The sequence below is a fragment of the Lycorma delicatula genome, chromosome 3 (assembly GCF_047948215.1).
Source record: "Lycorma delicatula isolate Av1 chromosome 3, ASM4794821v1, whole genome shotgun sequence".
Lineage (NCBI taxonomy): Eukaryota > Metazoa > Arthropoda > Insecta > Hemiptera > Fulgoridae > Lycorma > Lycorma delicatula.
Window position 1 is genome coordinate 204,113,827 of NC_134457.1, and position 24,274 is coordinate 204,138,100.

General features: G+C 30.8%; 1 protein-coding gene across 1 annotated transcript; it reads left to right on the plus strand.

The window, feature by feature from the left end:
- Window positions 1–1,573: 1,573 nt before the first annotated feature.
- Window positions 1,574–16,902, plus strand: LOC142322378 (uncharacterized). The gene is made up of 6 exons (XM_075361396.1): window positions 1,574–1,727; window positions 2,334–2,484; window positions 3,732–4,215; window positions 8,246–8,468; window positions 12,633–12,816; window positions 15,685–16,902. Exons 1-6 carry the CDS (start codon window positions 1,674–1,676, stop codon window positions 16,830–16,832), a joined length of 2,244 nt encoding a protein of 747 aa, XP_075217511.1. The 5' UTR covers window positions 1,574–1,673; the 3' UTR covers window positions 16,833–16,902.
- The last annotated feature ends 7,372 nt before the right edge of the window (window positions 16,903–24,274 follow it).

The following is a 24,274-nucleotide window of genomic DNA, read 5'->3' on the forward strand; positions in this document are numbered from 1 at the left end:
CCAATGGCATTGTTCACACAGCCAATGGCATTGTTGGTTTGTGTGCTAGGTACAGATAAAAATTAATTGCTTTTTAAGTAAGTATTGTTAATGTAGAATTAGTAATTCTTAATAACTATAATAAAATTACATAATCGTATCATGCATGCCCTACATTTATTTTTACAGTAGAAATATACTCCTTAATAAATAAATGTGTGTGTTTTATATTATGTATATGTATAACCATTATGGTTGACATCAGATTGTAATCAGGTAATCAGGGTTGTTAACAAATCTATACACAACAGGTTTATAAACAAATCTCTGTTTACAACTATCTACCTGGTGTATATGATCTGTAAAAATGAAAATTACTTAAGTTTTCATTTGCAACAGGTTTGTTTTAGACAAATATTAATAGAAGATTCCTTTCAAAATAAAACTTATTACTTGATGAACAACTATCAGTGAAATTAACTAAATAATTGGCTCGACTTTGCAGTTTCTACTGCATGATTCAAAATTGACCTTTAATTTCTAATTATATTTGGAATAAATTTTAAATAAACTGTTTTAGGTGAATAAAGTTTAAATGTTTTTGTAATAAATTTAGGCCAAAATAAAATAATAAACTTTATGAAATAAGTGTAAAGTCTAAAATAGGAGAAACTGGAAAAACCATGCATCACTCAATTGAGAAACCATGGATACAAGTTACTAGTACACTCATTGATTTAGCAAGTGACACAACTGCTTATAGGCACATTTTTAAGAAAGCTGTGCATATCTGGAGACTTAAGGAATTTCATATGAATTAATCGCTTAATGTAGTATATTTGTATCTTAATTGTACTAAAGGTGAATGTATGTGAATTATTAGCTGATAATCTTTCATTGCATACTTTGGTTGTAAAAAATTAATAATGAGCTACTCCATCCAACTGTATTTGGTATTGTCTAACCTTTGGGTATATCAGGTGACATAATATATATATATATATATATATATATATATATATACACTCTGGAAATTTGGATATATTATTATAACAATATTTTACTTTAGACAATATTCTGTCAAAAAAAAGGAAAATATTTTGCAATTCAGTTTTTATAGCAAGACATTTTTATTTATTTTTTCACAATATGCCCTATTATGTAAAAAAATAAACTTGTGTAAAATTTCAAACAGCACGGGTGTACATACCCACAAACTATACAAAAATGGAAAAAAGTGGTTACTGTACGTTAAGCAAACATCAGACGAACGTTATAAAGCTATTTTGAAAAATACATAAATTTGATTCCAGACTGACATATATATATATATATATATGTAAAACCTACATGGAAAACAAATTTAATTTAATTTTTGTAAACATTTTTTTTATGATTATAAAAAAGGTAAACATATTTTATTATTTCTAAGACTTTTAACATTTAAATTAATAAGGTAAATGTATTTCTATCAGAGCTGATTTAGCTCACGCCAGATTCCCGTGAAGGTACCAACCAGTTACTTTATTCGCTACTCTGTTTGGCTCTATTTTTTACATCAGCTGTTTAGTACATATTTTTAGGTTATGTAAAGTAATGTTTTGGTTTCTACGCTGATAATTGAGGTTACTTCGTTATTATTATTTTCTTTTCGGAGTAATAATAATTAATTTTATTCGTAAAATTTTTACAATATGAATGAAGTTTCCGATAAAGAGAAACTTACAATAAACGATTTTAAAAATCAGGTTAGAAATGTTATAAGTTATACCTTATTAAGGTGAAAATAATATGATTGATAATTAATTTATCTTACTAAAGCTCATGATTTGCTTAACCAATTGTAGTGGCGTGGAAGTTTGTTTTGATGGGTCTTTTCAAGTTTCCTGATTTTTTGTGAGCTTAGGAAGTTTTCAACATTCCAAGTTATAAATGAAATGTAAAGTCCATTCTTCCAATTACATCAACTTCCTATACTGTTGTAATTTATATAATGAAACTGTGCACAGAGTTGAATGAAGTATGTACTTATTTAATGATATTTGGCATTCAGATCATTCTGAAACTAAAATTACTTAAAACTAAGGTTTTACCTATAGGTTACCTAACTACTACTGTACTGTAATTATCTACTACTGTAGGTTTTACCTTAATTTTACTGAATGAGATTGTACTCTCACCTATTCCTCTATGTGTCATGTGGAATTCTTCAACTGAAAATACTTTTCAACGTTTTGTAGCATTCGTTAAAACTAGGTTTTGGTTGCTTTTTTCAAAAATAGATAAGTTGAGTTCTTTAAATTTAGTGTAGAGATGTGTAATTCATATTATTTTAAGTGAGTAATTATTTTTAGGTAAGATGTTTACTAAAAGCTACATCTCAGTTAAATTCATCTGAGCGTGCTGAAGCCTTTGGATATCTTCAGAAGTGTGTCAGTAGTTTTGAAAGTGATGAGCCGGAAGTTAATAATAAACAGCTTGAGAATGTGAAAGGAATCTGTGAAGGTAAGGTCGGCATTCAATAATTTTCTATTTATTTTTTCTTAAGTCCAAAAATTTTCTGTTGCCACTTACATCATTAAAAATTTATATGATTTTTGTAATATTTAAAAGTAAGCCATGAACATTTTTCTGGTATCAAATTGTAATTAAAAAAATTCAGATATTAGTATCTATCAATATTGGATAATTGATTTGTTTTTCTTTTTCTTTCTTGTATTTTTATCATTCTGCTGATTTATAATCACTAGTTACTCTTATTTGAGAAAGTGGACCTAAATTATTATTTAAAAAAAAAATTAAGCTGTTATAATTTGTTTTCTTATTAAAAGGTTCTATTCATTCACAGAGACTACTTTAGAACTCATTTGGCCTTCAATTATTACAATAAATTAAAAGGCGATCCCTCGTATGTCTATTAATTAAAATACTCTGTAGTTGGTTAATTAAAATACTTATGTACTTTAGATAATGTAATTTTTGGAAATAATGTTCCACCCATCCATTTCATTGCTCTTATTAATGCATTTTACCCTGTTTGTTTCTACCAACGTTTCCTTTGTTATTTCATCTATTTCTTGGGCAGATTTGAATAGATCCAGAGTATGTGTTTGATTTCTTCTGTAAGCAGTATCTTTTAAGAAGTTCTACAAAAAGAAAATTGGTATGTTAGGTCATTCCATCTTGGTGAGCTGTATTTTTAACAAAAGAAAGTTGTGAAACAACTCCCTAATTAATGTAACTTTCATCATCCTGCTTCAAGTCAATGGTCATACTATCATTACAGCAAAGCAATGATTTGCTAATTAATATTTTGGCAGGATTTGCATTCAGAATGGTTGAAAACATAGGAATTGAATTACTTCTTTCTAAAAAATTGTGTATCATTCTTTTTTTGTGGGTTTAGAAGTAATTCAATAGAATTTTGTGGTTTTTAGTATCCCTACTTCATTAGGTAACACTATTGATGCATCTGTTAAGGAAGAATTATGCTCTGACCATGAAAAATATCAGATCTGAGGAACTGGTGCTGCTCACATTTAATTTTTAAACCAGTCTTTATTTTCTGAATGGATTATTGGCAAATGAATATGTTTATCTAAATTTTCAGGGGTATTGGGGAAATAATCTAAGATACGTAGAAGCAAAATAAAAGTTTTGTTAATGGTTATTTATTTGATATGAAATAGTTGGTACTTTTTGTATGATTTTCATATGTTTACAATAATTGATTTTCATTAAAATAATTTCAGATAACAGAGAATCTAGAGATTCAGACTGTGATTCTATAAGTGAAATTACCTTGGATACAAATCAGTGCATTAGAAGAGATATAGAAAAAGAAAAAACTAGTGATGTGGATTGTAACAAATTTAAATGCTTAGAATGTGAAAAGAAATTTATAAATTTAGAACAACTTTATTTACATGGATTAGAACAACATCCTGGAACTTCAGTGTCATGTCAGAATTGCAATGAAACTTTTAATAATATAGAAACGTATAATAAACATTTGAATTTAAAAAATTGTTCTAAACCTGAATCTAAACGTCCTGAAATTCTAAAGTGTTCATTTTGTGATAAACTTTATCATAATTTTCAACATTACACATTACATATGGAAGGTCATAAAAGAAACAAATGCTTAGAATGTGGTGTACACTTTAATAGTAGAAAAAATCTTGAAGAACATACTTTAAATACTCATAACAAAGAATTGGAGAAGGGTCTTTTTATGTAAGTGATTTATTTATATATTTTTTCTGAATAGTGATGTTAATAATGAAATGCTACTTTATTGTTCTAATCTGGTAATTACCAGATTTTTATATGTAGTTTTTATGACAATTATGTTTTGCAGTCAGAGTTACAGTGAAGTGTTGGTATGGGAAGCTGTTTACCCTTTCCTTTACCAATAGATTGTTATTAATAATCTAAAATTAAACTGAAGTGCCATTTAGTAACAGAAGAATAAGTTGGATGATTGACAGATATTTTGATTTTATTTTTTACTGTTGATTAGAATATTTAAATGGAAAAATAAGTTGAAATATCTAATTCTTTGGGTTCAGTTCTTATTTATTTTGTGGTAAAGAGATCAATGTTTTCTTTCTAAAAACATTTTGTATGAACATTCTTTTACAAATTTTTACTTGCTTTAATTCTTGCTTACCCTGAAATCTAATTTAATTCATTCCTGCAATCTTTTGTTGAAATACGCTCCTGATTAGTAAATAAAACAAGTAAGTTATTTATATAAGTTGAAAAAAGAAACCACCACTTGAAATTTAAAAAAAAATTTCTTGATAGAAGTTGGTTTATTTCTTTTGATAACATATTATCTATTACTATTTTTTATTAATTTTATCCATCTATATTTAGATCTATCCAGTTATCTGTTCAGAAATTAATTATTTTGTCTGTATTTTAGATTTTATTGTTACTTAAATTTATTTCATAATGTGTAACTCAAACAAATTATTACCTACCTGTCTTTATTGTTAGGATAATACCTGCTACATCTGCTAGTATTTCTTAAATAAATTGTCATGTCGATGTTGGTGCTATCATATAAGCCCAGTCAGATATAAGTCTGAGTGCTGTGCTCTTGTCAGACACCATTTTATTCTCTACAAGCTTTCTATTAATTACCTAAACACCATTTACAGGGCTGACAAAATCTTTGTGATTAGCAGGTCAATGAATGTAATTGCTCAATAGATTTCGATTTCCCAATATGCCCTCCATTGATCAGAAATATTCATAGTTATGGTTTCTGATCTGATAGATTTCTGAATAATAGACAAAAGCGTTTTAGCTGCTCTGTTTTTTTACATAAACTATAAATCATACTCTCTAAAAATGGCCCCATTGGTGAGTCAGCATAATTTTTCCTGTGTGAGAATAGATTTTTATTTATTTATATGGTTAATCTAAGGCACTTATCATTGTGCTACTATTTAACACTAAGTGTAATGCATACACTCCTCATATAATTTTCTCAGTCTACTCATCTATCTTTATTAATTTGAATTTTGATTTTGGTAAATTTACCAGTAAATAGACCCTTTAATCAACAATTTAACAAAATGGCAGTTTAATCCAGTGAGAAATGTATCCTGTCTTAATTGCTTAAATTCATTATGTCTGTCTTTTGTGCATGTCCATTAGCACCGCATTGAGGTTTGTAGAATCATATTGTGGCTGTGAACATATTTTCTAGGATCATGTAAAATATTATATCTGAGCAGGAATTTGATTGCATAATTTTTATCTTTCATTTGTTCAACTAACCAAATAAAATTGATGTTGGATCTATTCATATATGCACTAATAAACTATCAAATGGAACATATTTTTGTTTCACTGGATTGTTGCCCTAAGGCAGCAATCCAGTGAAACAAAAATATAAATAACTAATGACAATAACCATACGGATGTACTGTGGCATGTGTTGACAGTAGAACATTTGTTGTTTTGAATATGTGTTACACTACTTAATAAAAAAAAAAAAAATTATGTTTTAGTAACAATAATGATAAGGGTGTATTTAAAAACATTTATGCTTTAAAGAAATTTATTTCTTGGCTGGTAACCAAATATATCCTAATTTTTTGCTAAAGCTAAATTATTGCTTAATCATAAAAACTATTTTATGTTTAATCCAGAAAAGGGGGTTGTAGTGTTCCTTTTCCTGTTCGGATTGAAATGAAACCTAAGAAGGGGCCATTAGTGAATATTACAAGTGAAGACATAAATATTTCAAGACTTATCACTTTACTACTAAGAAATATTTCAAAAAAATACTTTTCATTAAATTGCTGACATCTTGAAAGCGTTTACAGATTTTGATTATTGAAGTACCAAAATAATGACTCAGTTTTATTTCAAAGTAAGGAAATGTTTTTGAGATCAGTAATGGGAGAAACAAGAAGAGAAAGATTGAGGAATTATAACATAAGGAATGTGTTGAATACAAGTAGTATAAGAAAAAAGAGTAAAAAGAGTAGAATAAGATGGTTTGAGGAGGACAGAAAATTTGACTCTCTTGGAGAATCAACATGGGTATGAATAGAACCAGGAAGCAGATGGGGGATTTTAGGATGAAGGGGGATTAGAGAGAAGAGATGCTTCAAACAAGATGAAAGATGAGCAATGCTGGAGTGGTAGAAGTAGCTTGGATTGTTTAATTCCCAGATTCATGAAATCTGGACTGGGAATTGGATGTATGTCCATTTGTGCATGTATGTATATAAAAAAAAATATGTTATTAGGGCCCAGCAGGTTCTAAGTTTTAATCACTCTGATATATGTAAAACATACTTGAACAAGATGCTCTGATGTTCAGGATTGTAATTTACGTATCTAGATGTGGTTTATATAGATTGTACATATTGGTATATTGTGGTGATTATGTAACATTTGTGAGGCGTTTTTCAATAAAACAGATAAAACCATGTGAAAGCAGGTACTGTGTTGAACTTTAACAATCCCCATTATAGTAGTCTAGTATTTACATAAAGAATCTATCACATGATTCAGGTATGTGAAATCCTCTTTATCCTAGTTTCAGAGGTAATCATGATACAATAACTAATCTTCAATATTTAATGTTGATTTCATGGATGGTGAAGAAAACATTTAAGAGCAGCTTTAAGCCTATTTTATCTTAGAATTTGATAACTTCTGTGCTTCCTTAAAGTATGTTTAAAATACATGAGGTGTAATTAGTGTCATTAGCTTTCAACAGAATCTTATCGAGACAGAAATTTTAATTTATCTATTTGTATACAGGCTACAAGGTATTCATTATAAGTCACATTCTACATGTACATTATAAGTAAAATGATACTAAAATAAGTTTTAGTATATTTTTTTGTAAAATAGCACTTTTGAAATAATCATAATTTTGTGAGTTATCTGTCTCTGGTAATTCAACACTTTTCTTTTTGCTGTAAAAAAAAAATCAGTTAGAAATTTCTTGGTAATGTTCATTATATCATTGAAAGAGACGACCCTATCCTTATATTAGTTTAGTATCTACGTAAAGAATCAAACATGATTCAAACACATGATTTTATTTACCTGAATCAAACATGATTCAGGTAAATAAAATCATTTTAATCCCAGTTTCAGGGGTAATCATGAAACAATATCTAGTCTTCATTCGGTAATGTTGATTTCATGTATTTGAGGAAATATGCAAGAACTTGAGGCCTATTTTATCTTAGCATATGATAAAATTTGATGATTACTGTGTTTCATTCATTCCTGTATTAAATTTTCTTCACATCTCATTTACTTTTCATTATTTTACATGAAGACTCCAATGATTGTTTTGCCTTTCAATAATTGTTTACTGGAGCATTTTTCATTGAATTAAGTCTTGCAGTTTTCATCCCTCATTTTCTAATTTCTGATAATTTGTGACTTGTGAGTCCCACTTTGTGAGTCCCTCAAGTTTTTATTGTCACATGGAAAGTATTAAATTAATGCTTTATATTAAGTATATTTAAATTAATGAATCATGTTTACTGTCATTTAATACATCTGCCATGGTTTATGTACTGTAAAATTGAAAATCAAAGATTTCATTACTAAACAATAATTTCAGTTGGGTACTTGCTTGTTCAATGTACTTTTTTTCAAGATCTCTGATGCAGTTATGGAGAGTTCTTTATTATTTATTATATACAATTTTAGTTTAGATATTAGAATTATTCTAGAATATAGTAATTTATTAAAAAATTGAATTATAATTTTTCAGGTGCAAATTTTGTGATAGAAAATTTGTTCAGAAACGGTCGCTTCTGAAACATTATAAAGTTATTCACAGCAAGGATCATATTATCTGCTTGACTTGTGGGTTGACATTTGAAACAGAAGAAGAACTAAGAAATCATGACCAAACTCACACATACAATTCATTTACATGCCAAACCTGTAATGAAAAATTTACTCGTAGGCAGCAGTATATTGTACACATAAAAGTAAGGTGATTTGGTTGATTATTAAATTAGATAATAATTTGCTATCTGTATGAGAACATGTTTTTGGTTTTTTTATGGTGTGTATTCTTAATTTCATCTTAATCACTGTGAATATTTTATGTCAGCCTGTTAATTACTTTATTCTTTAGAATGATTGTCCTTTTTTAGAGTGTCGTGGGACTTTTATGGGAAAAAAGTAATCCAGACAATATGAATGATTGAAATAATCAAATAGTATTCATACATTGGAAGGAATGGATAAGGGTGGTCCAAAAAGTAATGAGACTAACTTTCATAGAGGGGAGAAATTTAAAGCATACAAAGTGGCAGTCCTACATGTATACAAGTACTCAGAACTGTAGTCTACTTCTTTTGTCAATTTAAAGTTGATTTTTGTATTCGTTGAGTGTCAGTGATTGTTCATATAAAGGTGTTTGGTAATCACCTACCACGGAAAAAAATCAATCAACATTACTTGATTCAGTTTTCTGTTTCTTAAAAAAAACTCATTTTCTGGAATGTACAGAATATTGAACAAAGCATTCACTAAAGAGTGTGTGTCATGTCAACATGTTTTTGCTGGCATGGTGAAGTTTTGGTCAGATGAGAGATTAGAGATTTTTGGTCAATCCACCAAGCACATCAATTAAGAATGTTACAGTTAACACAGGAAGCATCATCATTTGAGAAGTTTGTCATTAGTGTGTGACAATTAGGGAAGTCACTATACATTTCAAAAAGGATTGCACCAATATTCTGAGTGAGCGGATGCAAATGGAATATTTTGCACGTTGTTGGGGTCCGCAGTTCTTAATGCCTGACCAAATGGCATACCGTATATTCATCTGCAGGTATTGTTGGTTCTGTACAAGAAGGAAGAAATGACTTACCGGGTTGGTCTAGTGGTGAATGCATCTTCGCAAATCAGCTGATTTCGAAGTCAAGATTCCAACGTTCAAATCCTAGTAAAGGCAGTTACTTTTATAGGGATTTGAATACTAGATCATGGATACCGGTGTTCTTTGGTGGTTGGATTTCAATTAACTACATATCTCAGAAATGGTCGACTGAGACAACAATTCACTTACACTCATTCATATCATCCTCAGAAGTTAATACCTGACAGTGATTCTCGTAGGCTAAAGACAAAAAAAAAAGAAATACAATTTTTTGATTATATTGCAATCATTGACTAGTTTTGTATGTTCTGTTATGATCCTGAAATGAAGCAACAAAGCTCCCAATGGAAGGCAGCTTTTTCACCACCTCCAAAAAAGTTATAGCTGCATGCAGCACTGGTAAAGTCATTATGATCATCATTTTTGATCATGAAGATTCATTTACCAACATCAGGTATCTACAGAGATGACTATAAATGCTTGTTGGTATACTGAAGTCAGTGTCTGAAAAAAATGCCCTGGAACAATTTTTATTGCATCGCTGTAATGCATGCCTCCATGTTGCTTAGATAGTTTGTGAATTTTTAAATGGAAAAAAAATGATAACGGTTTCTCACCCACTGTACAGCCCAGATCTAATTTCCTGCAACTTCAGGCTATTCCCAGTGGTGAAGAAGTATCTGAAAGGCAAATCTTTGAGATGAATCTAGAGGTCGTAAGAGCAATGTAGGTCGAATGCAAAGTTCTTTTGAAAAACTGTCTGTATTTTGTGTTTGAAAAGTGGATCAAGCCCTGGAAGCAGCGGGGTTGCATTTAAGGGAGAATATTTTGAAAAGGAACATGTACATGTAGATTCAGCATAAAGCTTTTTTCTTACTTGCTGTTGTCTCATTACGTTTTGGACCATCCTAGTAATATACAGTGTTAGTGGTTTTAATTTTATAAGAATGTTTATATTTGTGGATTTAAAAAATTTCATGTGGACTTTTCAGTAGAGAAACTGAGTTTTATTTATTCTGTTATTATAGAAACTCACTAAGTTGAATCTAAAAAGTAATTTGTACAGAAAAAAAGTATAATTCTTTGTACTAATCTCAAAGTTAAATTCTTTGTGTTAAAATGTTTACAATTTTGTGAAAGTAGCATCTGATTGGTTGCTTTTTTATTTATGATTCAGTTTTTATTAACTCTATTTACTTGTAAATTTACAGTTACTATATTCAATTTTCCTACAATCTTTTGACACCAGATTAAAATCTTAAACTATAGGTTAGAAATAATAATTAACACATAATAAAATGACTGTTGTGTCCAGGCCATTGTTTATACCAGGCTAGTATTTTTTTATAACTGCATTTGGTACTTAGTTTATTGTGTTTAAATTTCTGTTTTTACATTATTATGGTGTCATTTCAAAACTTTTTCATAATGAATTACAGTTAATTACAATTAAATGTTTGTTAATTTACTTTTTAACATATAATTACTTTAACTTTAAATTACATTTATACATTTTTTATTTTATTTTAGTTGCTAATTACAATTAACTTTTTTCATAATAAATTATTTAATAATGAATTGTAGAACATTTTTTATAATGAATATATCTCAAATAATGGGTAAAGTGAATAAAAAGGAGTTGCTACCATTACGGTGTTTCTAAGATGTAACTACCTTTGGTGTGAATAAAAATAAGTTACAATTACCTCCTATAGTCACAACTTAATTTTTTAAAAAGGTAGTTTATAACTTCACTTTTAATGTGAATAAAATGAAGATACAACTGCTTAATTGCAGTTAAAACTTCATTATTTTGGAGTGTGAGGTAGGGCACACTCCACTTTGTCAGTAGTCTTTGACATAGCAATGCTCATGCATGCAAGGGAGGGAAAAATGTAAAGAGAAAGAAGAGTTATAAGTAGATCCAAGGAGTTGATGCGTTTCAAGACTGAAAGTATTGATTTTCTACCTTCACAATTTATGTCAAATAGTGATGAAACTTGGGAAAAAGCACTAACCTCCAAGAAATCACATGGAAATATTTTTACTTTATACTGCTGATCCTGGATTTCAGATTGGATTGGCAGAAGATTTTTGAGTAGGCTTATCAACAGGAGGTAAAAGTATTAGTAACGTTATGGGAGTGATATTCTTCAAATTTTTTTTCAAGGAATACATTACTGGATTCATTTTCCTAGTACAGCACAACAAATGAATAATGCAAAGTTAGTGTGGCAAATGCACTATCATTAGCACTTATATTAGAACTGTTTGAAAACAGTTCAATTAAACTGTGACAAAATCCAAATAAAGAAAATTGGAAATGAAAAAGATCGTTTTTGATATTACATGAAAGGTTTCTAGTGGAGGATACTTTTAATTCTATGTGATTGATTTTATTTGATATTTGTTGCTAGTGAGGAAAATTAATGATAAAGATCTTATTCAATTTCACGTAGAAGAAACTACAAGAAAAAATTGATCTTAATGAAGAACTGTTGTGAAATTTTGTGAACAAAATTTTTTAAATAATGAACTTAAATAAATGTTGGACTTGAAGAAATGAAGAAAAAAGTAAACAGTTAAAAAATAAGTTTTTCAACATGGTATACCCAGAACTAATTTTCTTGATAGAGATCATTTTACCTTGTCATGATTTGATTAGTGGGTTGATTCAAGCTACTTAGGTTTGCAGGTTACATTATGCTTTAAGAGAATGAAGCACAGCATATTAAAAAATAATTTCAGAAGTAAGCCATGATAGAATGTGTCATGAATATGAATGTTAGGAAAACAAAACTAGCGAGGGTAGGAGATAATAAGCCAATGAATCTGTTCCCAAAGAAAGAAGAGTCAACAAGTAAAATGGCACAAAAAGTGAAAATGAAAGTTATTAAAAATGGTATTTACCTTATTAATTAAAGACTGCAAAAGTAAAAACAAAATAGTACTAGAATATCAGAAGTAGGATTTAATAGAATGATTTTTTTTTATGTAGAAATTTTCGATTTTTATTTTATTATGTAGAAATTGTAGGAGATTTATTATGTAGCAAGGATGTACTCTTTGTGGGTGTAAAACATGGGCGTTAAGGAGAAGAGAAGAACTTACAGAGCCACATGGTAAAAGTAAGTGGGCTTATAAAATGAAAGATGAAGTAATGAGAAGAGTAAGTGAAAATAAAACCTTAATCAGAACAGCAAATTTGATTCATAATTTAAATTCATTTTATAACTTTTAAATATTATTTATTTATTTTTTACAGGAGCATGACAAATATCAATGTATTACTTGTAAAACATCATACGCTAATAAAAGCAAGCTAGAAAAACACGAACAAGCTGGCCACAGCATTCAGGGTGTTATGATGCAACATCAGTGTTCAGTTTGTTGCAGCTCATTTCATTTCCAGTCCAGCTTATTTTTTCATAAAAAGACACATTCCAACAGTAAGTTGATTTGCATTATTACACAGATTTAATGTTAGAATGTTGTGATTTTGCCAGTGACTTAGCTCATAAAGTTCCCAACCTTTTTAACCTACTGAATTGGTGAAATTCTGCCTTTATTTGAGTTTTTTACCGACATTGTTTTTGTATTGTAATTAATTGTATTTGTGTTTTAATCAGCTTTAACTACATATATATTTGTTATATATTAAAAAATTAACTTTGTAATACTATAAATACATTTTTATTTATTTTAATTGTACAAAAAGTTTTTTTTATTAAATGTTGAGTTTAGTGTGATAAATTTTAAAACATTTAAACAAAGTTCTGCTTGGCAGTTAGGGCACTATTATATGCCCTGTTTTTTTTAAAGGTACTCAATACCTTCCCTGAGATTTTACTTTCTTCTTTGTCAGTGGACAAAGTTCTCAAGATTTAGTGGAATTTTATTTTTAAATATTGTTTGAGTTTGCACTGATTTACTCTAGGAAATTATTTAGATTAGCCATTCATTGCTCTGTTTTTTAAAATTATTATAGAAGAAAATGCTAAAACTAAAGTAACCTTTGTGTAATTTAAAGTATAAATAAATACTGGTTTATATATGTAAGTACTTAAAAACTGAAGAGAACAAACTTCTCAACCATTGGTAAATTTTTCTCAAAAATTATTCAAGTCACATTAGTTATCAAAAGAGATAGTGTATATTTAGTATTATAAACTGAATACAGATAAATAACATTTTTACTGAAAATTATATCAGTTTGAATGGTCTTAAAAGTTGTTTAGAAACAAATATGTATGAAAAAAGAATTCCGTTGATTAGGTGCTATGATGCTATAAAATTTCAGGTTTTGTAATAGTATAAAACATTGATTTTGTAAGAGCCATGAATATATTATGTTATTGAGTCAATTGATATCAAATTGCCAAATACAAAATTAAAATGTTGCTGGTTAAATTTTTTATTTTAAAATCTTTTTTGTCACATACCTCATCTACAGCTAAAAACAAAGATTATCTTATTTTTAGGATGTTTTGTATTTTTTTAAGTGACCATTTTTTATAGGTGCATTGACAAATTTTGGCTTTTATTGAGGTTTTCAAAAATGTTAATAACCTCTGTTTTTAAAGATAGGGTAAATCAATTATTATCTGCAATGTAGTTATAAATTTGATTGAAATACAAATAGGAAACTATGTTACTTGTACATTATATTTCAACATAGTCCCTTTGCATTACAACACGCTTGGTCCATCGTTGCACAAACTTCCTGATGCCCTCATAAAAGAAGGTTTTCGGTTGAGCTGTGAGCCAGGAATGCACCACTTCTTACACTGTTTCGTTCAAGGTGAATCGATGGCCCCTTAATTCCTCTGAGTGGACCAAATAAGTGGTAGTCAGAAGGGGCAAGATCAGGACTATATGGAGGATGAGCCAGTACTTCAATGTTGAGTTTCTAGAGCGCTTCAGCAGTGTGGGTAGCAATATGTGGACAGGATTTTTGTAACAACACAACACCTTTTGACAGCAGTCCTCGGTGTTTGCTTCGAATTCCAGGCTTCAGCTTGGCAGTAAGCATCTCACTGTAATACGTACTGTAAGCATCTCACTGTAATTGTCGTGCCCACTGTCGTGTCTCACTGTTTATTGTCATGCCCCTTTCCTCATAATGTTCCAGTACTGGGCCTTGTGAGTCCCAAAAAACAGTAAGCATCAGTTTTCCTGCGGACGGTTGGGCCTTGAACTTTTTTTGCAGGGTGAATTTGGATGTTTCCATTCCATACCCTGCCGTTTACTCTCCAGCTCGTAATGATGGATCCATGTTTTGTCAGCAGTGATGATTCTGTCTAAGAAGATGTCCTGTTCTTTACCATAGTGATCCAAATGTTTTTGGCAGATGTCCAAGCACGTTTGTTTATGCAACTGTGTAAGTTGTTTTGGGACCCATCTTGCACAGACTTTATGAAACCCAACTCTGTTGTGGATGATTTCATAGGCAGAACCGTGACTAATTTGCAGTCGATGTGCCACTTCATCGATAGTTACTAGTCTGTCTGAGAAAACCATGTCACATGCACGCTCAATGTTTTCCTCATTTGTGGTGGTAAACGGTCGTCCAGCCCCTTCGTCATGCGTAACACTTGTGCGATCATTTTTGAATTATTCAATCCATTCATAGACACTCTGTTGCAGCAACACACTGTTTTCATACTGTACCGAAAGTCTTCGATGAATTTTGGCCCCTGATACACCTTCTGACCACAAAAAACTGATCACTGAACATTGCTCTTCTTTGGTGCAAACAGAAAGCAGAGCAGCCATGGTTAACGGCAGGGCAGCGATAATGGAACTAACCTAGCATCAAACCTGCACAGACATAATAATACTAACTTAGCAGCATCAAACCTTAACAGACATAACAACAATTAAACCATGCATGCATCATCTACACAATACGACAGTACTCCCAACATAAACAAAAATATAACTAAATTGCGAATAATAATTGACTTACCCTCGTATAAACCAAAGGAAACTTTCATTTATGATATAAAATTTAAGTTTTTAAAATTTATGTACATTTAAAAACAAAACATCTAAGATTTATTGAAATCCTGGTAATTTAAAACAAAATATGTCTGATCAGTTTTAGATAAGCAGGTTTTTCAGATTACTTGGATCCAATTTTTAAAATACTGAAGATAATCAGTTATTAATCTGTGATTAATTCCATAATAATAGAGATTCTGAATGAATTCTTCATAAAATTATAGCATAAGAGCAATCTTATTTTTTATATTGTTGTTCAAATGATGCTTTCCTATACTCATTTTTTATATAATTTTTTCTGTTTATAATTAAAGGTACTGAACAATTTGGTTGTGAGCCTTGCAAACGAATCTTCAAAAATTATTCAGCCTACAGAGAACACCTATTAACAGAACAGCATTCATCATCAATTAATGGAACTGTGTCTACAAATTTACTCCAATGCAAACACTGTAATAAGATTTTTACAAATAAACGAAGACTGTTGAAACATGAAAATAAGTATCATAAAGGAAAACGGTTATTTCAGTGTGAAATATGTGATTTTAAATCCCATTCCGAATCTTGTATAAACAAACACCAAAAACTTCATACAAAGAAAAAAGAATTTATTTGTGAAAAGTGTGGCGATTCTTTTTATAGAAAGAATGCATTATTAGATCATTTTAATTTTGTACATTCTGAGGAGAGAAATTTTAGCTGTGAAAAATGTGGTCAAACCTTTAAAGCAGCTAGTGTGCTTAATAGACATATGCTTTGTCACAGCAAAGAACCTACTTATGTATGTCATTGTGGTCAAGCTTATAAGTTTTCTGGAAATCTTAATAGACATCAGCTATTAGTACATGGAAAAACAACTAAATCAAAACGTGTTAAACGACTTATTACAGACGATGTAGCAAATTTGACATCTAATAATAATAAGAATAAAAATAAACAAGAAATGAAAAGTAAAAAACAACAAAATGATGTTACAACTATTTATACCCTTATTGATTCACAAGCAGCAGTTTCTTTACCTCTTGATCAAGTTGTTGCCCATAGTAACATCCTATTATCAAATAATAATCCCGACAGTCAATTACTTCAAGTGTCTTATCACAGTTTAAATCTTCCTTCTGAAAACAAGTTGGTGTACTCTCAATCTCTTGATATAACCAGTCTTCGGGAAGTTGATACAATAATACAGTCTGAAGAATCTCAAATAAATACTGCTAGTGAAACACCTCAAACAACTCAACATCTTTTTGGTCAGCAGCTAGGTGGCACTGATACTGACAACTTCCTTCAAAGTGAAAGCCTTATGCATCTACCTATAGAACCATCTATGGTGACAAGTCTTGAGGAAGAACCTTTGCATTCAACAGATGGAATAGGTACAGCAGCTGAACATTTTTCTACTAGTCATAATTTAATGACTGAGTATTCAGTACCTTACAATATTCATTTTCTTAATATGTAGAGTAAGGTTTTATTTATTATGTAAAGTATATATTTTAATAAAGTAATGCATTTTTTAATTAAAGAGAGTACTTGATGTTGCTGATTTCATTTGTATAATTTGTGTGCTTTTTGTTTTCAATTTTCTTAGTTTCATTAGGTACAGTAGAGTGGAATGGTAAAGGAAATGAGGTAAGTATTATAAAGGAAGATGAAACCACAAATTGGTGTGTAGATAAACTGTAAACACCGACAGATGGTATCTGCCTATCCACTGCTTGCCTTAATGCTTTTGAACCTATCTATATAGACTGAAAGTCATGAAAAACTTGTCAGGAAGAAAAATAAAGAAGCATTTGAGTTATTGTAATTATATATAATACTAAAAATCTGAGAATGATCCAGTGTTTATTGGAAGCTGATAATAAAATTATTGGACTAGAAAGCAAACTTTAAAAAGAATAGCTGTATAAAACACTTAGCAATAACATGTTAATGATATAGAAAATGTATTTTTAAGTAATGAATTTTATTCAATAATTAAATTACATTCATTCTCTTGCCATATTTTGTTACTGTACAATTTAAAGGTAAATTGTCTCATGAACCTTGTCAGTTGCTTTTTTTTTTTTTTAATACTGAAAGTAATTCAAAGTAATAGACATTTCGAACTTACTTTTGTTTGAATATTGATGAGTTGTACTAGTGGTTCGCAATGAAAGTCCTTTCATATCTGTTTTTGTATTTATTTCTCAGTTTTCAATAACAATTCAGGATAAATTATAATTCATTCAATTTTAGTCTTCCTGTTTCAGCACTTCAAATTGATTGGTATAGAAAACAAAAAACATTCAGTTATAAGCTGTAAAATATTTTTCCGCGTTGTACCCCACTATCTGAAGTATATCTTATAATATCTACAACTATAGTTTAGGTAGGGTTCATACATTTTTCAACTTCTTTAATCTATCTTTCTGGGTTTTACTAAATTTCTTGTGCTGTGGTGTTAACACATAACCAAGATGCAATCAAATGCCATTCATTTTGCCTGCTTTATTTATTGCATCGAGTACTTAATTTCTCCAAAATTAATTATCTTTTTGTCTAAATTGCTCTCAATATCACATCTTTTAGTGGCTCTAAGCATAGCCTTCACCTGCTCAAAAGAACCTTATTTTTGCAGCTTCAGTACACATTTTTTCTAAGTACCCTTGTTTCATTATCATATAGTATTAACGGCCACTGCAAGCTTTCTAGCATTACTTTGAACTGGCCTCACCTATCAAGTTTGGTGAAAAGTCTGAGGAGGAAGAGAAACAACCTTGTAAAAATACTTGAGTTCTGCTTCTGGATGGTAGCAATTAATTAAAGTTACTACTGTAGTTCCTGCCTAGGGTTATAGGTGGTAACTGATAACAGTCTTGAAGGTGAAAGAGGAAGAAAATTACAAAGGCAGAAGAGACTAACAGAGCAACCCCAAATATAATTACAGCATACATGCAAACAGCAGCACTGTCATTGGGCTTCTTTGGAGCCAAAATTTCATACTGGCAAGCTTTAAGAAAGGTCAAACAGGACTAGTATTTCAGATAACAAAATACAGATGAGGAATAGATTAGTTTGCTCAAGGGAGAATACAACAGAAAGAACCTGAGGTGTTGGAATATCGTAAATGAAAGACAAATTAGTGTTGTAATCAATAAGAAAAATGTAGTCATTGATGGATGGACTACGAACACAATTATAAGTTGAAATCCATAAAACTACATTGTTTTACAGACTAATTCAACCCAGTGGTTCTCATTTTGATGTCTTATGAGTATGTGTGCTGCAACATATATTTTACAAATGTATGGTGCCTCTATGATACGACACCATATCTTTCTATTTATTGAGCTATAGTCTACCTTTCTGAAAAAGTTATTTTTGTTAACTAAAAGTTTTGAATGCAAAATTACAGTACAAAAGTGCACGAATCCAGAATTTGGAAGCCCTATTCAAATTTGACAAAACTGATGCAGGCTGCTGGTCCTACACACAGTTTATTCATCTAATCTATTGCAGGAGATCCACACCATTTTGAAGGAGCATGGTCATAACAAATGATTCGATTTTGTGAAAACTGTGAATTTTACTATATGCAACAAAATATTTAAATCAAACTTAACACTTGATTTTAAAAAAATTTACTTATTGTTTCTTTTTGATAGAGAATTATTCATACATAACAATGGTGTGCTGTAATTAATTGAATGAATCTACAATTTTCAATTTTGTTATAACAAAATTGAATATTGCTATAACTAGTAGTTATATTAAAGCAATGGTTCTGAACTCAAGGCTCATATGGATTTGAATATGGGTATTTAAATCCAAAATTTTGAAGAAAATTTCAAGAAATAAAAGGCATTAATTTTTTTTTAAGAAAGAAAAAAGACTTGTTTCCTATAGTCATGAAGGATTCTCAATGTAACTATAATAATCCACAAATAAAATTCAAATTTATTTTCATATCCCAAACCCTCTCAACTCAGAAACTTGGACTGTGTATTCCTTTTACGTGAAAAAACTTGTTAGCAATAAAGTTATTCTAATTGGCAAACTGAGCCAAATGTAAATTTAATGACTATTTTTTATTAAGTGCCACAACTATTTAAACTACATTTGTAGATATCAAGGATACTACTTCTTTTGTTACTAACAATATGAAGGGTGATAATTCCAGAATGGTCATGTAGTATCACCTGTGGATTTGGTTGGAAATCATATTTGCATATGATTTAATTTATGCCAATAGAAGTATTGTTATCTAAAAGATGTTTTTTAGTTGAAAACAATAATTCATGCATAAACTTTGGCAAAAAAAGTGAGCTACCAAAATTTAAGCAACTACTAAAATCAAATTTGGTGTAGGGAGCTGTTGAGGTAGCAGTTGGTGTGGTAATTCTGAAAAAAAAAACAAAAGTGTATTGAATTGCACAAGAGATTGAAATGTGGGAACTAAAATTATTTTCCCAGAAATGGGAAGCCTAAAAAACTGACAAAGTGAGTGTGTGCATGAGTTTTGAAATAGTCCGACAGACAATTAAGAGTGCAGTTAATGGAAAGATTATGAAAGTCTATTCATACGAGGTACATTCAATAATTAAAGAGACAAATTGTTGTAGAAATGAAACTGTTTGTAGGAGGAGTTTTGTACTTTCATGACCTGGTTGGCATCACTGGGTTGAGCTGACGGATAAGAATTCGTTTTGCTTATAATCTCAATATTGCATTTAACGATGGCATGTCGACTTGAAGTTTCCACATTAATTGAACATCATTCAGCAATACATTTTTTCTTTCTGAAGGTGAAAAACCGGCTAAAATCTTTTCTCGAATGACTTTACAGTATGGTGAAAATTGTATGAACTGTGGAAATTTTTATAAGTGGGTAGAACAGTTCAAAAACAGTCGAACCTCAGTGACTTGATGAGCAATGTCCTGGCCGGCCAACTGAAGTATCACTCCTTCATTAGAAACCCACATTGACGACATTATCCGTGAAGACAGACATATTACAACAGTTGAACATATAGCAAAAGCAGTAGCAGTAAGTTTTGGCACAGTTCATAACAAGCTAAAGTACAGCAAAACAAGTGCAAGGTGGGTCCCAAAAGAATTAACGCAACACAAGGAAACAAGACTCAAAGTGTGTAAAGACTTGAAAGAACGCTATGAATGGGAAGGTGACCCTTTTCTATGTAAACAAGATTTAAATGCGTGATGAAACTTGGGTTCACTATTTTGAATCACAGTCCAAAAGACAAACCATGGAATGGAAGCACACCAGCTTATCTGTTAAAAAGAAATTCAGAACACAAGCATCAGTGGGAAAAGTTATGTTGACAGTCTTTGGGATGCCCAAGGTGTGTCATCTTTTGTGATTATTTGGAAAATCAGTGTACAATAAACAGTGTCTATTATCCGACATGCTGATGAAAAAAGTAAAGCCAGCAATGAGAGAAAAACGTCATGAATATTGCAAAGGAATGATATTGCTACACGACAATGCTCGTTCTTACACTGCTCAGCTGACCACCCAAGAAACCACTGGAAAAATGGGTTGGGAGATACTACCACATTCTCCTCACAGTTCAGATTTGGCTTTCTTGGATTTTCATTTGTTTGGTACACCCAAGTTCAACAATGAGGTCAAAGAATTTATGGGAAAGTGGCTCATACAACAAGACAAAGACTTCTTTGCATCAGGCAAAAAAACTAGTTCATTGTTGGGACAAGTCTATTAATATTGGCGGGGATTATGTTGAGTAGTAAAAGTATCATTTTGTAAAAATACAGTTTTTTTCTACATCAATTTGTCTTTTTAATTATTGAATGTTCCTCGTAGAAAACACTTGAATTATACATTAAGCACATCATAACAATGTGCTTAGTCATGATACACCGATTGATATAGTTCTGGCAAAAAAAATCAATCACTCTATAAGGTCACCCTGCTCATTCACCTAACTTAATGCCTATGATTTTTTGCTGTTCCCAAAAATCAAAGACTGCAATAAAAGTTTTCAAGATTTTTTGTTATCACAGATAACCTTCAAAATGTCATTACAGAATTTTAAAAACAAGCCCAGCAATGGACTGGGCCAATTACAATGATGCAATTAATTTTCTATTACATATGAAAAATGCAAAGTCCAGCAGTAATTGAATTCAACATTTTCCAGATAAAAGTGCCTGTTTATTTGCTTTCTCTATAAGGTCACCCTGCTCATTCACCTAACTTAATGCCTATGATTTTTTGCTGTTCCCAAAAATCAAAGACTGCAATAAAAGTTTTCAAGATTTTTTGTTATCACAGATAACCTTCAAAATGTCATTACAGAATTTTAAAAACAAGCCCAGCAATGGACTGGGCCAATTACAATGATGCAATTAATTTTCTATTACATATGAAAAATGCAAAGTCCAGCAGTAATTGAATTCAACATTTTCCAGATAAAAGTGCCTGTTTATTTGCTTTCAAGTAACTAATCTAGTTTTCAAATTAGTTTGTTGTATTGATGATGAATTGCTGCAGTCAGAGCAGCAATTATTAACTGTACTCATTGGCCATTATGGTAGGCTGATATTAACATAACAAATCTTAATATGATGGTGAGAAATAAATAAAAATCAAGAAAATGAAGAGGGAATTTGGTTCTCACTACTTTCATTTAAGATTACGGTTGTCTCTCCATCCTGTTGTGAGACAACAGGAAAGACCAACCCAGAGCCTAGGCTTGTGCCAAATGATCTGCATGAGAATAATTACAAGACATTCCTGTACTGCAGGTAACTCTTAATCTACAGACATGGAGACAAAATCAGAAATGTATGGTGAGCTAGCAGAAGTAATTAAGCTTATCTCTCTGTGCAGACAGGGAGTTAGCACTTTTTATATCAGGGTTTGACTTACATTCTGAATGCTGATGAGTGAATACCAGTTGTGGAATGCTATTTCACAGTTCATGGCAACATTTCAGTGATAGGTATACAGCCTGTGCCCTATGATGGTGACAGTGGTATCTATGTGCTAGGTTTGGTATTAGCAAAAGTGCAGATCTAAATGCTTAAAGTGGTATTATTAATAAGATGCCATGCAAATTTCAACCACTACAGTTTCTCTAGCTTGCTATAAATAAATGAAGACAAAACACATTTTAACCTCAATATATATTAAAAAATACAATGATTCAGATGTAACAAAGATAAATTAACACAATGTCAAAAATATATAACAATTGTAAATTTTTTAACACAAATTATGTTAATACAACTCAGGTGTACATACGTGGCATATTCATAAAGTAAGGGTCATCGGCTTATATTTAAATATTAATGGGTCTGAACACAGTATCACACAGCAGTTGTTTTGATTTGGTAGTTGTTTGCTTGCCAGTGAATGCAGAATGTTTGCAATAATCGTTTCACCTGCCAGTTGTGAAGTGCGAGCTGCGATTTGATTTTTGTATGCAAAAGGATCTTCAGCTGCTTAAATTCATTGGAAGTTGTGCCAAGTGTATGAACCTACAGTAATGAGTGAAGAAAAGGTTAGACAATGGTGTCGAGACTAAAAATGGCCACACAAATGTACATGACGAAAAGTGGAATGGCAGGCCCAGTATTCAGACTGACGAAACTGTTGAACAAGTGAACCGAAAACTGCGTGATTGATGATTAATGATCTGGCTGATGAATTTCTGCATGTTGGATGCACCTCTATCTGCATGATTGTCACAGAAAAGCTCGGATATCACAAATTGTGTGCAAGGTGAGTATGAAAATGCTCACTGATCACCACAAAGAGCAAAGAATGTGCAGTGGATGAGCGTTTTTTGACCGCTATCAACAAGATGGAGATGATTTGTTTTTCCACATTGTTATGGGTGATGAGATGTGTATATCGTACACCAACGCAGAATTAAAACAACAGTCAATGCTTTTTTGGAATGAAGAGGGTGTCATTTTGGTTGATTTCATGGAACGTGGATCAACAATTACAACTGATGTGTACTGTGAAATGCTCACCAAACCGGAAAGTGTGACCCAAAATCGATGACAGGGGAAACTGTAACCTGGTGTAATTCTCCACGTGTGTTCTCACACCACTGCCTTAAACAAGAAGATTCAAGATTTTTGTTGGGAACGTTTTGACCAATCTCCATATAGTTCCGACCTTGCACCTAGCGATTACTTCCTCTTCTTGTATTTGAAAAAATGGCTTCGTGGACAACAGTTTGAAAACTATGAGGAAATCAAGACTGCCGTTGTCAACTGGTTCAATTCCCAGGCAGCGAACTTCTATGCAGAGAGGTTAAAGAAACTGGTGGAGCGTTATGAAAAGTGCTTAGAACTGAATGGCGATTATGAGGAAAAGGGAAGTAGATATATAGTAAACTAAAACTGAAAGTAAAAACCTTTTCTCACGAGTTAATGTTTTTTAATGACCAAATGGCCCTTACTTTATGAATATGTCTCGTAGTATGCAAAATACTTTAACTAGTTCTTGTACTATGAGAAATCTTTCTGCACATGGAATATGTGTGACTGCCTGATATTACCGACTTATTTGCAAGTACTGAAACACCAATATAAAAGTTTACAATTGCAGATTTTTGACATTATAATAAATATTCATACCATAGCAGTGTTTGAAATAAGTTTATACCTTTTACCTACACGAACATTTTATTATACAACAAAATACAAATGTGACAAAAGTAAAACCATTACTGTTTTTTACAGTAAAAATGCACATTATTTGTGTAAAATAACACATATTAATTTGTAATAATAACATAATTTATGTAATAATGTACATTAATTTGTGTAAAACATTAATACTGTTAAAAATATAACATTTAAAAACAAAGATAGAGTAAAAATTATTACATATACTGAAAACAAAACTAAAGAATGAAT